Source organism: Castor canadensis, chromosome 3 (genome assembly GCF_047511655.1).
Source record: "Castor canadensis chromosome 3, mCasCan1.hap1v2, whole genome shotgun sequence".
Taxonomy (NCBI): domain Eukaryota; kingdom Metazoa; phylum Chordata; class Mammalia; order Rodentia; family Castoridae; genus Castor; species Castor canadensis.
The window spans coordinates 178,855,442-178,872,384 of NC_133388.1; the positions used below are offsets into that span (position 1 = coordinate 178,855,442).

At 38.8% G+C, this 16,943-nt stretch overlaps 1 protein-coding gene across 6 annotated transcripts in view; it reads left to right on the forward strand.

Annotated features, from left to right (window-relative positions):
• Positions 1-16,943, forward strand: part of Col14a1 (collagen type XIV alpha 1 chain) — a 277,904-nt gene that overhangs the window by 172,405 nt on the left and 88,556 nt on the right. For all 6 annotated transcript variants that reach the window (XM_074069130.1, XM_074069129.1, XM_074069128.1 and 3 more), the window contains 4 exons: positions 2,491-2,620; positions 5,352-5,474; positions 7,872-8,021; positions 11,337-11,453. In XM_074069130.1, the coding sequence (XP_073925231.1) occupies positions 2,491-2,620; positions 5,352-5,474; positions 7,872-8,021; positions 11,337-11,453 (520 nt within the window). The remainder of the gene's footprint in view (positions 1-2,490; positions 2,621-5,351; positions 5,475-7,871; positions 8,022-11,336; positions 11,454-16,943) is intronic.

The following is a 16,943-nucleotide window of genomic DNA, read 5'->3' on the forward strand; positions in this document are numbered from 1 at the left end:
TCAATTATTTGTAAAAAGCTGGTCAGAGCCAGCCTTTCTAGAGCCTGTATATCAAAATTGTTGACCATGACCTGAATTCTGAGTTGTAAGGAATTTTCTAGAGTAGGGCTACTCAAAGTGTGGCTTAGTCTTCTACATTGTAAGCTCAGATATTAAGATTAAGCTTTTAAAATTTTTGGTGGTCATTTGACATTGCTGCAGCAATCCAATAGCACAGTCTCTTTGCTAGCAATTTGGTTTTGTTTTATACTAATATACAAATATATGAAATAGATTAGAATTAAAACACCACCACCACCATCTAATTCTTCAACACAATGTGTGAACCATTGTCGAAAGCCAGAACTACATAAGATGGGAATGCAGTGAGATACAAAAAGTCCTCTTTTTTGCTGTAGGGACAAGTTTGCTGCATGTGGTCCAGGCTGGTCTGAAGAGCTTTGGGTAATAATATCAGAGCGAGACATAAAGCTGCATTTCTGAAAAAATTGAAAACATGGAGCTCCAGGCAATGTTTGCATCCCATTTAACCATGAGCATCTTTTATAGATTTGTTTCATAAATAAAACCACCATCTGTGATGGCTTGCCGCATTTGTGTTTAGTAGGATCATCTATTTTTTTTTTCCTTCTGCTTTGCTCAAACAAGCAGAGACTAAGCAGGAGGAACTTTATATACCCCAGAGAAGACTTCCATTTTACTCTTGGGAGTGAGTATCATTAGGGTAAAAAGCTTCATGCTGTGCAATTTTGTTGGGTTGCCAATAAGGATTAAAGCAAGGTCTGGATCAAATTCCTGGGGTTTTTATTTGGTCCCTTTACTAGCTGTGTGGGCCTCAGTGTCCCCATCTACAAAAAGGGTATACTGATACCCCTTACCTCAAAAGGTTGTAATGATGATTGAGTTACTGTATTCAAATACTTAAGAGTAGTACCTGGCACATACTATTTGATGGATAAGTGAGGCTATTATAAACCACAGCAGCTATTTCCAAGCAACTGAAACCAGGATTCCAAAATGGCCACTCCACAGGATAAATTTGATTCATTTCAATACCTTGGGCTTCCCGGGATGAGGTATGACTTGTTTAAGGAGTATCTACATGGGTGGTTTGCTAGATAGACAGCTTAGAATGAAAGCCCGGGATCTGTGCTCTGGAGGAGTTCTGTTTAAGAGAAATACCCTGAAGAAGGCTACATTGGCAGGTAACACAAGTCAGGGCAACCACAATTCTAATGCCAGGCTTGTCCTACTCTCTCTACCATAAAGCACAGATCCTTTACATAGTTCCTTCTCAGGACTCCCCAACCCTGTATCAGTACCATCCTACACATGTCAGTGCCCCTTCCTATGAGGAGCAGAATTATATTAAATTTAATATAAAGTCACCTAATTCCAACTTCCTTTTCCATATAAAGAAAGATTGCTTTTTAGAGCTTAGCAATGTATTAGCAACAGCTGCTTCTGGGTTCAACTTGAGGCTTTCTAGGGCTTATTCCATGATTTATGGGTTCCTTCCTTCATCCAAAAGGAGACAGCACCGCCCTTTGCCTGCTGGCATTTCACCCAGCCCTGCAATGGAAAAGCCTCTCCAGCTGTGCGGGTCTTGTGACTCTCTTAAGCCTATTTGCGTTCTTATGGTGCAGCCTTTTTCCAGCCACGATTAAGTTCCTGATGGCCCAGAGATGTGCCAGCAATGAACTACTGGAATGCAAGAAGGATGTTTTGTGGGTTCAGCACTGTGAACATGTGGTTTTTCTGGTCCACAGTATTCTCTCAGGCACACCAGGGTTTGCACTGCCGTGCCACATGGTGTGTTCCATGCACACTTGTCCTCCTGCTGCATGGCTTTTGGGGGGAACTTTTTAGAGATAGACAGTGGTGATTCCAGATTGAGGAAGGCATCTCCTTTAAGAAAGAAAAAAATCTGCCACTTTTTTTTTTCGCATTGCTAGTAAATATGTTTCAACTCAGAAAACTTGGCTCTTGATGCATGGTTCTGTTGCTCTTGGCTGGCATCCATCCATTCTAATTGAAAGAATGAAACTTGGGACAGGTTATCTCTGAAAAAGGAAAGCAGGAGAGGCTGGATGTGCAAGAGGACACTCAATGTTGAAACAAAACTGATAAGCAGCAGTCTGGTTATAGAATGAACACTCCTAGTCCATAAACACCTGCTAGCAAGCAGGTCATTATTCTGTCTTCTAGATACTTTACAAATGCTAAGATGTTGAGAAAAGCATATTCCTTACAGCCCAAGAGCTTTAAACTTAAGCCTCTGTAAGAGTGATTATGAACTAAGGGTTACTACGAGGGGCATCGCATAGAGAAATGCTTTTGCATGAATGCTCTTTATTTTCTTCTCACTCTCCAGCTACATCTTCTTGTTTCTGATGATTTAAAGATGTCTACAGTCATGCTCTGATACTACAGCTGTGGGAAAAGAGCATGGTTCTTACCAGATCCATGGTCCTTTGCTTTTCTGTTTAGGTGATGATACCTGGGAGCCAGAACACTCTACTGCTGAAGCCTCTGCTTCCAGATACGGAATACAAAGTCACAGTGACTCCCCTCTACACAGACAGAGAAGGTGTCAGCGTCTCTGCCCCTGGAAAAACCTGTAAGTGAAGCTTTCTCCCTAGGATACTCACTGACTCATGAATCGGAAATGCTCATTCCTTGTAGTGTAGTCAGAATCATTTAGTACCTCAAAGAGCTAAAAAAGATTGGAAAGTGAAAATCTGTGAAGTTATGAGACTTTGGGCAAGTTGCTTACCCACTCTGGGCTTCACTTTTCTGTGAAAGCTAAGATTTGAACAACAAACAATTAATCAGCATCTGATGATTCACCGAAGTGGAATCTGCTTGCCTGGGCACTTTCTCTACATCTTCTTGGATTGATTCACTCCAATCCAAGCTGCACTGTGTCCCACCTGGATGAGAGCACTAGCCTGCAGGGTCTTCCTGCTTCTACTCTTCTGTCCTTTGTTCTTGCAGCAGCCCAAGGAGCTTTTCAACACATAAAGTATCTCATATTGCCTCTGGTTTGAGCTTCCTGTTATACTCAGGATAAAAGCCAGTGTCCTTCTCCTGACCCCACAAAACCTATATGATCTGGATCCTACTGATCCTGATGTCACCTCTTAACAAATCCTTCAGTTACGCCTGCCTTTCTGCTCTTCCCTGGGCTCTTTATGGTTGTTCCTGCCTCAGGTCCTGGGCACTAGCCAGGCCTTCCACACAGAGCATCCCTTTCCAGACATTTGCCTGCCTGCCTTTTCACTGTGGTGTCAGCTCAATGTTGCCTCCTCAGCCTTTTTTGAATGCTCCATGCAAAGTAACTCTTTGATTTTGTTCTGTTTTTTGTCTATTTTTGATCACTTCGCACCACATGGTATTTTCTTGTTTATTGCTATGTTTGCTCACTGTCTGTCATCCCTGGAAGGCAAGCATAGTGAAGGTCTAGGAGCTCCTCTATGCCAGTTACTTCTGTGTGCCAAGCTCCAACAGCATGGTGTGGCATCCTAAATATTTGTTTAAGACCTCAAAGTTTTGATTGGCCTCATTACTACTATGCCTGTCTATCCTTTCATAAAGACCACCCTAGAACTTAGTGGCTTACAATAGTGATGCTTTTATTATGTCTTATAATTGTGTGGATCATGAAATCAGGTAGGGCTTCATGGGAAATTAGTTTCACCCAGTGGCATTCACCTGGTGCCTGGGTTGGTCTGGTGCATCCAGGACAACTTTACTTCCATCTCTGGCATCTTGATGGGGACAGTTAAATGACTAGAATCAGTTGAGTCTCTCTCTCTCTCTCTCTCTCTCTCTGTCTGTCTTCTAGTCTCAGAGTCTTTCCATATGGTCTTTCCAGCAGGATATTTACATTTCTCACAAAGTGAATCAGTGCTATAAATACAAGATTCCCAAGAGGCAGAGAGTGGAAACTGCCAGGACAGTCCGGGGCTCTACTTAGAATAAGTACAGCATCTCTGCTGTACAGGTTGTCACAGAACCCACCCAGATTCAGTCATAGTCTCCACTTCTCAATGGAATGAGTGTGATCATCTTTAATCTGTCATAATGTCAAATAGTTACAGGGGACTGGGTGCAGAATGGTATCAGAGGCTGAATACTGTATCTTGCACCCAAGCATTGGAGTGTGGAGAGGCCTAAGTCTCTATAAGTCATTTTAAGTCCGACAGCCCAAAGTTCTGGTTCTGCTCAGCTGAGCAAACAGGCATCATCTCATTCAATAGCACTGGCATCTGTCCCTTCTCCCTGGGCCCACACTACATGTACCTCTCCCCAGACTTCCGCCAAGCCTGCTCATTTTGCTAAAGACCACTGAGAGCCTTGTGAATCCTCAGAGTTGCTATAGTTATCTCCTCAGGGTTCATCCGTGTGGAAGAAGAGGATGGGGAAGAGGAAAGCTGATCGGGAGTTTCCATCTGTCACTTGGTCGTTCTAGTACATTGGCATCATGATCTGATCTCACACATTGGAGCGTTGTGTGAATTGGTTGCCATTTGTACTTGTTATCTGGACTTAATCTATACATTGGTATTTCTGGCCAATTATGATATTTTGCTGCTACATAAATGTTTGAAACCCATAGACACAAACAACAATTGAAGAAGAAAAATCAAGCAGTATTTCTATAATACAAAGACCATTACTATAGAAATAAGACTTTGGCATCATTATCGGAGCACCAGTACATATACCAATCCCTATATACTAACATTATTTCAAAATGATAGTGGATAGTCTACTTATTTCAAGAATAGTCAGCACAGACAACTTAACAATAATAAAATGGTAATGATGATATCTGTTAAGATGCGTAATAGTTTATAAAGGTGCTCCATATAAGTGACTTTAGTGTTTTTACAAAAATTGATGAACAATGACATATTTAGTCAAAATGAGGAAGAAAGCAAGAAATCACCTTCCCTCCAAGAATAACCACCATCAGCATTGTGTGAGCTCACGGCCTCAGTGTTGCTGGACACGTGAGCTTTCATATGGATGAGCAGAGAGGTGCACAGACAGAAATTTTTAATAAATGCTATTCAATTCTGTTTTTCTTAAAATTAACCCAAGTGAACAATGACTTTGAATAAACTTCTGGATTTCAGCTAAAACTTTAATCATAATAGCAATGTTTCCATATATTTAATATTTAGAGCAATCACAGCCTCACAGAGGCATCTCACTGTGTGCTTTGCTACACTTTGACCTGTACATGTGTTTAACCCTGGGGGAGACACCTTAGTTTTGTTGACAGGTCATTAAGAAGGAAACTGCACTGAACCCCTATTTTTTTCCTTTTCTTTCCTGCTCAGTGCCATCCTCTGGTCCCCAAAACTTAAGGGTCTCAGAAGAATGGTATAATCGGTTACGCATTACATGGGATCCTCCAGCTGGCCTTGTCAAGGGCTATAGGATTGTCTACAAACCTGTCAGTGGTAAGTAATGCTCAGTGTCATGAGTTGGGACCATGTACAGTACTGGGACTTGAACTCAGGGCCTTGTTCTTGGTAGGCAAGTGCTCTGCCACTTGAGCCATACTCTCAGTCCTTTTTCTTTTTTAGTTTTAACTTTGCCCAGACCAACCTTGGAAGGATAGCCTCCTACCTCCTTCTCCCAAGTAGCTAAAACCACAGACATGCTGATGCCTGGCTTGTTTTTGAGATAGCATCTTGTCAACATTTGCCTGAGCTAGTCTTGAACCACAGTCCTCCTATCTCTGCCTCCCAAGTTGCTGGGACTATAAGAGACCACACCTGGCCTTAAGATATACTTTAAGATAATTTCTTTGTCCTAAGATTCTATCAATGTTTAATTTTATATTTTCAAAACTTAGAAAGCTCTTACCTTTATGGAAGAAAAGGGGTTTTCAAGTATGGTCAATGTTAGGGGAGATATTATCAGAAAGATGAAGGAATGACTTACATGGAAAACCAGTGGACACACCAATGAGCAGAGTTCACCATGTGGAGTACACCTGACCTAATCACGCCCTAGACAATGAACCAGCCTAGGGAAACCTTGACTCTCTAGGAATAGGAAGCTTTATAGCTCAATAGATGTGTAAGTTCCAAACAACTATAATCCATAATTGAATTTTTCTTCTACCTCTTCTCAAATTAGTTAGAAAAATTCTGTCAAAAAACTTCTCCATCTCCTCATTTTGGAAATTATTTTGGAGGTAAAACTTATCAAAGAGGAAAAATGCCTTAATACCAGCCTCTTAGCCACCTGGATGAGGAGACCCCACTCTCTTCTTTCTCCTTAGGATTTTATCTTGAAGGCAGGAGAATGTACAAACTGGGTGATTGTACTCTTGTTCCACGTATCTGTGAAGAAAGCCCATGAACTCCTAGTCCAGTGTTATCTCCCTACTCTTAACACTCTCATGTGAGTTTAACATGAGACTCAAATAGATATTATAAAGGTCTCTTGGTCATTAATAAATGTTTTCTGCCCCCCAAAACTCCATTAATGTCTATCTGCCATCTAAGATGCTGCTGTTGCTCCTGTATCAATTTTTAGCCTTTTCTGTCATGTCCAATTATGAGCCACTGTCAATGGGTCCATATGACTAAAATAGCCCTTCCCCCGATTTCTCTAGAATAACATCTTTATGAATGATGAAAATAAGATAAAGTAGCACTTATCTGTGCTACTGATCTTATCTGTGTGCACTGATCTGCTCCAGAGAGACTTCTCGAGACCCATCACCAACTTTTTGTCTCCTTACTTTAGTCCTGAAGCATATGTTAATTTGCAAGCCATCCCTTGTGCACTTTGTTCTTGGGATCATTTTACAAATGTTTTGCAGGTGTGCTGAGTACACATAGCTTTGTGTTAGGTGGTGTTTCTCAATTGATGCAATTTGCTTCCCAATGGAGACACGTTTGATTGTCATAACTCAGGGGGAGGGGGCATGAGGACTTGCTCCTGGCATCCAATGCACACTGCTAAATGTCCTACAACTTACATTATTCTCCTGGCCCAGAATAAAGAATTATCTTGTCCAGGATGTCAATAGTGCTGAGATTGAGAAATCCTGTTCTCAGTCCAGTGGGAGAACTGTGTTCAGATGTTTGTACTACATGTTTGGGACATTGGAAAGTAGCTACTGAGCATGTGGAAATACATAAATATTGTTGGCAGAGGGCTTCTGGATGAAAGTGATGAGGATTTGAGGAACTTGTTACTAGCTCAAAACTCTTAAAAATGGGCACGTATGGGAAGTCAGCAGGTAAACTGATTTGTATAGAACTCAGCAAGGAATGTGTTTAATGCTTAATCTCAGAGTCCCACCAGGTTGATATAGAGTTGAAGATGTAAAGCTCCAAAATTCAGCTGAGAGCACCATCTGTCTAGTATTAAAAATCCTGAAAGGAGTAGACAGCTATACTGGTAGCATTCACACTGATCTCCCTTGTGACAATGTCTGGTGGCCAGGATAAAGTTTTCTGCTCCTGCCACTGACATGCCTACTGGGACCATGTTAGATGTCTGAGACAGGGCAATTGGTAATAATTTCTTCAGTTGGGAAGTTCCTTCGTTGCTCATTACAACATAGTAGGTCACAATATGTTAGAGGGTAGATTATGAGGTGGATCAACTTCTTTCAACACACGAGGTGAAAAGCTGTGTTTTGGGGGACAAGATTACTAGAAATAACCTCTAGCATGGTAGTCAGATATAGGTTTTAGCATTAGAGGAGATTAGGGTCAAACCTCACCCTGCTGTTTGATTGCTGGGTAATCCTAAACTGAGTACAATTTTCTCTAAGAATACCTGTGCATTTCCATATTTTGTTGTAACTGCAATGTACACTCTTTCTCCTTTAGTTCCTGGCCCAACACTGGAAACTTTCGTGGGTGCTGATATTAACACCATTCTTATCACAAACCTCCTCAGCGGAATGGATTACAATGTGAAGATATTTGCCTCCCAGGCTGCAGGCTTCAGTGATGCTCTGACAGGCCTGGTGAAAACATGTAAGACTAATGTCCACTTGCTTCAGCCCCACAGCTGGCTTTGCTGCTTGGTTTTCCCTGTGACTTGTAACTCGACCCCTGCTTCATCATGGCCGTTGGCTTTTCTTTTCCTCAGTGTTGCCCATTTGGATGGTATTTCATGGAAAGAGAGATGCACGCTTTTCTCATGGAAGTTTAGAGTCCTAGTTGGCAGGTGGATATCAGCACCTGGCTTTCAAATAGACCTGATGACTGCAGATAGGATTTCCTTCTGGAAAGTCTTTGTTGGCATTTTTCGAATTAGGTGAAAATTTCCAGTCTGTAGCCTGACATGGCCAATGCCAGTCAGAATTGGGCCAGGCAGTTTTTTCTCAAAGCCGTTGACTCTCCCATGCATGGACACACACACACACACGCACACACACGCACATGCACACACACACAGAAAACACCATCTGTTAAAAGTCCATGCCACACCATTCTAAGAACTTCCTTCACTACTCTTTTATGGGTTTTCATGCCGTCTGCACTCCATCTGGGATGTCTCATTGGCATACAGTGTTCTCAGACCTTCAGGCAATAATGCAATGTTTTCCAAATTCCAGCATGTATGCTCCATATTCCTGAAGTTTGTTTTATGTATATGTATATCCACACCATCTGTTTGAAATATTTCTTTAAATCCACTTACAGTTTTTTGACCTAAATACTTTTCAAAACTCGTATAATTACCCTAAACAGAAGATCAATACTTCTAATATGCAGTAATAATAACACATAATTGACCAAATTAAAAATGGTTTGGCTATGTGCTAATTAAATGACCTTGAATGTTATCTACAGTCTGTGTCCTACTTTTGAGAATGGTATAAACAAAAGGACAAGCATTAAAAGTGTGCTACTTGTTAGCTATGGCCCTGGGCAAATTACTTAGCTTTCCTGAGCCTAAGTTTCCTTGACTCTAAAATGAAGATACTATCATAAAGCAACTATTGTGAAGATTAAGGAGCTAATTTATGTTATTCCTTGAGATTAAGCACTCAATAAATAACTACTATTATCATAATAATTGTGGTTTAAGCACTTAGTATATACCTTCCCCTTATCAGATAATTAAAATGATAAATAGTAGCAGGCAAAAAAAGAAAGAAAAAATTTTTCTTTATTTTTTCTTTTTTTTCTTTCCTTTCTTTCTTTCTTCTCTCTCTCTCCTCTTCCTTCCTTCCTTCCTTCCTTCCTTCCTTCCTTCCTTCCTCCCTTCCTTCTTTCTTTCTTTCTTTCTTCTTCATTCTTTTTTTGGTACTGGGGCTTGAACTCAGGGCCTATACCTTAAGCCAGTCCACCAGCAATTATTTTGTGATGGATTTTTTCAAGATAGGTTCTCTCTCGAATTGTTTGTCTGGGTTGGCTTTTCACCTCGATCCTCCTGATCTCTGCCTCCTGAGTAGCTAGGATTACAGGTATGAGCCACCGGAGCCTGGCCCACCCTAGATTTCTTCTTGGGTCAGCCCTTTCACTAAAGGAAGATTCCTAAATTCTTTTCTGTGGAATATCTTAAATTCTTAAAGGTGAAATACAGACTTCATCTGTCTATTCCTTCTTCTGTCTTTGCAATTTTTTGTATTGGTCTTTCTTTCTACTTTCTTCTCTCTCTGTTCCCATGCTGGGGATCAAACCCATGGCCTCACACATGCTAAGAAGTGGTCTAGCACTAAACTATACTCCAGACCCTCTTTCTTGTCTCTTTCTCTCTTCCTTTTCTGTATTTCTCTCTCTTTCCCCTCTTTTCTCTCTTAATAAATATGTGGAGCATTCCAAACATATTTTAAGACTGAGAGTGTTAATTGCTTTATACTTTTGTACTTAAAGTAAAAATTAAATGAGTTTATTATTCATTATTTCTTTCTGCCAAGCAAAATAAAACCCTATCCCATGAAAAATAAAGTAATGTTGATTTTTAAATTTAGTGTGGTTTTATAAACCATAATTATTTTCCCCTTATTGTGCAGGGAGAGGAGTAGTTTAATTAGTTTTCAGAAGTCTTTCTTTTCTGTTCCAATAGAAAAGAGCAACCCAAAGATGTAAATTATGATTACATAAGATAATTTTTACAGTTTTGAAAAAAAATAGTTATTTATTTTATGAGGTAGCTAAAGAGAGGGACATAGAAGGGAAAATTATATAGATGGAAGTCAGCGGTAATTAGGGAAAATTAATATTAATTTTCTGCTTTTTCTCTGTTTGGATCTAAGTGTTAAACTCCACGTGCTTACTTCTGAATTGTCCTGGAAAACAGCATTTTTATTGCTTTCCAGAATAATCATTTTTGCATGTCAATGTTCTAAGAGTAGTTATGTTCACTCACATTCAATTGTGTTTTGCTTTGTTTTTATTTTTGATTGGCAAATAATCAATGTACATATAATATTGTGGGCTATAATGTCATGTTCCATTACTTGAATATATTGTGAAATGATCAAATCAGGCAAATGGCATATCCTTCAGCTTAAACATTGATGGTTTCTTTGTGGTAAGACGTGCAGTGCATTGTTACTAATGATAGTCACCTGACTGTACAGTAGAACACTAGAATTTATTCTCCTGTCTAACTGTGGCTTAGTATCCACTGCCCAGTGTCCCTTCATCACTCCCCAGTCTCCCCAGCCTCTGCTAGCCATCCTCCACTCTCTACTCTACTCCTATGAGATCAGCCTTGTGAGGGTACACATATGAGTGAGATAAAAATGAAAAATCATTCATGCATTAAAAAGAAGGAAATCCTGTCATTTTCACAACATGGATGAGCTGGCAGACATTCTGTTTAGTGAAACGAGCCAGGCACAGAAGAGTAAGTACTGTGTCATCTCACTGTGTCAAAGGACAGCCCTTGTGAAAGCACTCCCATTTGTGTAATGCTTTGTCTACTTTTTATTTAAGTCATGGCTATTTTTCATTGATTGATAAATACATATTGTATCTACTTTTTAAATTAGAAACCTTTTACATGTTCATTGCGGAACTTATAGAAAACACAAATAAAGGGGAAGGAATAAAAGTCACCCATTACTTCACTACTCATTGTATCTGGCCTTCTCCTGTGAATATATATGTCCTTTTTCACTTACAAATGCCAGAGTACTTCATAAATGTTTTGCAATCTGTTTTCTTAAGTCATAAAATAGTTATTTTTATGAACTAATTTATTTTGAGTCAATGGATTCCAAACTCTGAATCTGGAGCTTTGAGTGACAATGTTATCATAAATTAAGTACAGACTTAGGGACATTTGTGGCATTGTCTGTGGTGTGACACAGTTGTGTTTCTCTTTCATTTTAGTATTCTTGGGTGTGACCGATCTCCAAGCCAACCAGATTGAAATGACCACCTTGTGTGTTCAATGGCAGGTACATCGTCATGCCACAGCCTACAGGATAGTTATTGAATCCCTCCAGGGTAAGCACAGTCCATCACGTATATTTTTCCCATGCACTGTGTGTTGGGGTCTATGCAAATCACTGTAACAACACAAAAATCACATTAGACCAGAACCCTCTTCTGGAAGCAATTTGTACAGAGGCCAATAGTACAGCACATGGAGACAGACTGGCCAAACTTGATTACTTAACCTCTCTACACCTCATTTTTCTCATCTGTTAATGGAAATAACCACAGTGCTAACCCTCAGAGTTTTGTGAGGATTAAACTGAGATAATCTGTGTGAAGCATGTGCAACAGTGCTTTGTGCACAGCAAGCACCTGAGAAGTGTTAACTACTGGGGGGAGAAGTGCGAGGGAGGGGGGCAGGAGGGAGAAATGGCCCAAACAATGTATGCACATATGAATAAATGAATAAATAAAATAGAAGTGTTAACTGCTGTTGGTAGCAGGAGTCAAGCAGCTAAGACTAACATACATTAAAATTGTGTAGTGCTATAATTTTGCTACTCACTCCATGGGGATCAGGTTTGAATTTAACATTTTTCTTAGTGTTTCTTTTTTTTTTTTGAGATAACAGGTGAACAACAAACTCTCTCATTCTGGAGAAAGTATCATGTATCCAGGTTGTCATGAGAGAGTTCTTCAGAGAGTTTTCATGTACATTTATAATTTGAAATAACTTGAAACTGTTCCAAAGTTGAAATACTAGAAGTATCTCCTGTCATCATTTAAAAAATATTTAAGCAGCAGAAAAATACTAGTTCTTCCCCAAAATGAGTACCTAGGAACTGTTCATACTTTTCACAGTATTAGCATGGACAACATTCAGAAAATGAAACGAAATAATGAAAATTCATTTGATTTGTTGGAATGGTAAAAATGTCTGGTTATTTTATGGGGATTATAGGGGAGAGTACAAAATACCAAATGAATTTTTTTCTTGTTACAAATTTGATGGTAGAATTGTTTAAACTGTAGCCTATTCTTTCTGAAAGATGATCTTTGTTTCCCCTTATTTTATTTTTAAGCAAACTGGGTATGTTAGCACATACCTATAGTCCTAGCTCACAGGAGGTTGAGGTGGGAGGAATGAAAGTTCAAGCCCAGCCTGTTCTACATAACAAGATCTTGTCTCTAAAAAAAAAAAAAAAGCAGAAGGAACTAATTTCTTTGGGTCCATTTGAGACTGGGTTTAGTAGCCAGTGTGCCCGTGTCCTTGGCTGTATCCACATCCCAAATCTTAAATCCCACTTTGTGTTTAAGGTGCTAAGGATTGAACCCAGGGCTTTGTGCATGGTAGGCGAGTGTTCTCCCACTCAGCTACATCCCCAGCTCACAGTTTCTTTGCTTTTTTTTTTTTCTACAATGGGTTATCACTAGGTAGTTTAGGCTGGCCTCAACTTATGATCCTGCTTATGCCTCTGGAGTGCTGGAATTACAGGCATGCACCATCATCCCTGGCTCATAAATCCCACTTTTGAGTCAATCTACAAAGTAGAAGACACAGTTTAGGAGAGTGTTGAGACCATTTGGAAATATGCCCCCTATACAATATGAGCTGAAATAGGAGGAATATTCTAGAAGAATTTCCTGCCAGCCCCAGCCAAGATATTATCTCAATTGACTTGTGCTACCACTCCCTTGCTTCCCTGTGTATGATATAAGCCTGATATTGGCTACACATTTGGTAGTTGTTTAATATAGAATGAACTGTGAAGAAAAGAAAAATCTGGAAATGCTATATTCCTTGTGGTTCTGTTAAATATGATTTATGAGATACTTAAGCAGAAGTAGATGAAAGATATATAGTTGAGGAACAACTACAAAATCTTGAGTTATTTTTCATGTATCTTTATAAATCACACTTTAATATAGAAAGGATGACATTTAATATACTAGTTTTTAGGCACTAAGGGTAGTAGTATAATAATCACACTCCTGAGCTATCCCACAACACTTTTATCCTTTTATGTGACTTAAGAAGTTGAAGTGAAGGAAATATAAGTTCCTTTGTTATTCATTACTTTTGTGAAAGATACAACTATGTACATTGACAAAATGATGTATCAAAACTAGTTTTATTGACAGAATTAGTAAGATCTACAAGTGTTTTTTATTCAGCATTTTAATGGAAGCATATTTGCAAAGCGGAGAGTCTTTATCAGAGGAAATAATTAATGTATCTGATAACACTGATCTGATTATCTTAAACCACAATAATTTCTTTCTGAAGCCAAGATCTTTGTTGGCCAAAAATGAAACATTTATCTTCCATTTAAATTAGCTTGTACTCCCTTAGTATTTTTTTCAGGGTGCCAGAAAGCTTTCAGCTGAGCTCTATAGTCTCAATTTAACAGGAACGTACACAAGTGTTGTTCAATTTACTTCTCAATGGCATTTATGGTTGAGAGAGTTACGAGCAAAATTAGCCCACATCTCATTCATCTAGTTGTCTATCTAAATGGTATTTATCAGCAAAGATTCTAATTGACAGTTTCAAAAAGGAATGTTTGGTGGGGAGGGGAACATGGGGTTGCCAGTGGAGAATGTGTTTAGATATTTTAAATTACACAGTTTAGATCAAGAAATAGTCTCTGGACTGGGGAAGAATTAGGCTGAGCTCCTTTATCATATATGGAAATGTGCTCACTATTTTGATTCGCTGAAGGATTTGTGGTAAGATGTCCATCCTTCCAGTGGGAAGATGAGTCCCAGAGCACAGGTGTTCTGACTATTCTATTTTTACATGTGCTGCCTTTGTAGAAATTTCTGTGCTGCTACAACCTGAGGCGATACCATTGAGAAATGGGACCAGATCTCTCCACATGTTAGAGAAAAGCTTTACTTCAACGAAATTCCCATAGTACAATGGGTAATTTCCATATATTTCCCATGGTCTGATCATGAGAACTTTTATTCTGACATGAAGTCAGTAGAGAAGTTTCTGCTATAACCACATCTTCTGGTCAGTTTTCTTCTTTGGGCTTTAGTTCTCTAAAATTACTTCACTTGAAGTTATTAGTGATGGCAATTACTTCAAATTCCAAGGCTTTTGTGAATAAAGTATCCAGTATCGTTATATTTAAAGAAGAATAGACAAAAGGAACTTAAGCAAAAGTGTCAATTGATTGGCTTATACACAGAGAAGCTTAAAAGTCTCTGACTTCAGGCACATCTGGATCTAGGTGTTCACACAAGGACATTGAGATGAAGCTTTGCTTCATCCTTCCATTCTGCTCTCCTCTGCCTTCAAACTCAGCCAAGATGTGTGAGTGGGCCCTATCAGATCCAGAATTGTATCCTCCCAGCTTCCAGCATCATGGTTATGATGAAAAGAGAACTTTTCTTTCTCAATACTTCCAACAGAAGTTTAGGAACTGAGTCATATTTGCCTGGTTTAGGTCACATGCCCTCAATCTGTCATTGAGTCCAGAGGCATGAAATTAACTGTCTGATTGGACCTGGTTGCCTTCCATGCCTGTATCTGGTGGCAGTGGCAAGGAGTCTCTCCATGTCATAAAAACCAAGAGTGGGAGGAATGGGTCCAAAGAAAGAGGGATCAGATGCAAGACAGGCAAAAACAACAGATGTCCTCAATTTATGTAAACATTATGACATTTTTATGGCCAAGAAGAAAACATAAAAAGATTATCAGGACAAGGTCCTCTTAGGAGAGAGGAACAAAATCTGTCATTCATACACTTGCCAAATTTTTTTTGGCTAATTCTGGCTCAAACCAAAGTGAGAGAGTTTTGGTTGGTTTTGGTAACTCAGAACTCTGAGGACCCCCTAGTTCTGTGAGTGCTTTTGAGTTCTGTCCTCTTTGTCTGTTTTTTAGTGGACTTGGCACCTAAGGTTGGGTATAGCATATCTCTCCAAGTTCATGTATTCATATGCCACAAAGACCTAAATACTGTGTTAACTCCCATGACTTGGTGAAGTTCTATATAGCCTGTTTAGGAATGAGTTAAGGGGATGCGCTCCTTGTTTTCTCTTTGTAGGTGTTACAATATCAATTTTGCAGTTAACAAAGATAGAGAGTTGCAATGTAGTGGAGAGCCTACCCTGACCAGACAGCAGGTCCAGGAAAAGATCATATGGAATAAAACCTATTCTCGAAATTAAAACTTAGAAGAATGATGACATTACGATTGGGCATCAGGGAATTTTATAGACCTAGTTAGTGGAAGTATTTATATCATAAGATTCTAGCAGAGTAGTTGCCTGGATTGTGAATCTCTTTTGTTTGTGCTTACCATCAACTTGGTAGCCTCATTACCAGCATGACAGCAATCCAGAGGATATATTTAGACATGCTTCCTAAAAATGAATGCACAAATAAAGACAGAATCTTTTCTCATTCTAAAACAAATAAACTTCCTGCTTTTGGCGCATGGGGTTGAAGAAATTAGTCATCATGTGATCAGTTTAAATTTTGTTTTCCTTTAAGACAAGGCCATTAGACTTGCATTGCACATGCCAAAAGCAACATGGATACACCCCCATTTATGTAAACCCTCTTTGTTAGTATTGGGAATAGAACTAATACTATTTGCCATTAATTTTACAATGCCTGTTCCAGTTTTCCAAAGGCTTATGGATTTATTATTTTAGCAATAAAATCCATTAATATTCTATTTTCAAGGGTCTTTAAAATGCATGGATATTCATAGAAACAGGAAATGGAAGAAAAGTGCACATCTAGAATTGGTTCCCTGGAGAATTCCTGGAAAGCTTTTGTGGACCTAGATCAATATAATCCCTGCAGACAAGTCAGGAAATATGTGTCTTATGGGTGGCTCATAGAGGCTTCCAGGAGGTTCCAAAGGCTGCTTAAGGGTCAGAAAGAAACAGTTATTGTGAAGTTCTCAGCTTGGGAGCCTCAAACTGAAATTGGACATCAGCAAAGTAGAGCACTGGGTTTACTAAGGTTTGCTTATTATCATATTTTTTCACTGTAATATAAATCTCACAAATATCCTAACAATTTTTAAATTTATCATTTCCTATAATAAATGAAAAAATGGTTAAGGTAGACAGTATTTCATTGTAAGCACATTTATTAATAAAGATTACATTATAAAGTTTGCTTATGAAACTAGTGTATACAATAAATAAATATATCAAATTTCATTTGTCAAATGGCTTAAGTTATATTTTTAATGGTCAGGATTTTTCCATAGACAAAATATGAAATGACATATGTCATGTTTATTCTAATATATGCATATTCAAATATACATATATTTTGTTCCAGAATATGGATATTAAAATATAGGCTGAAGTTTGATTAGATATTGTGCTTTATTTTTTTGACTTTTAGGATGTTTTATTTATTTTTTAAAATGTTTTTGATTAGCATAATATTGTACTAGGGTGCCATTTACAAAAGTGCTTACAACATATCTTAGTTAAATTCACCTAATCCATCATTTTCCTTTATCTCCCCTCCCACCATTCTTGGAATAGTTTGAGCAGTTCTCATTTTTCCATTTTCATATGTGA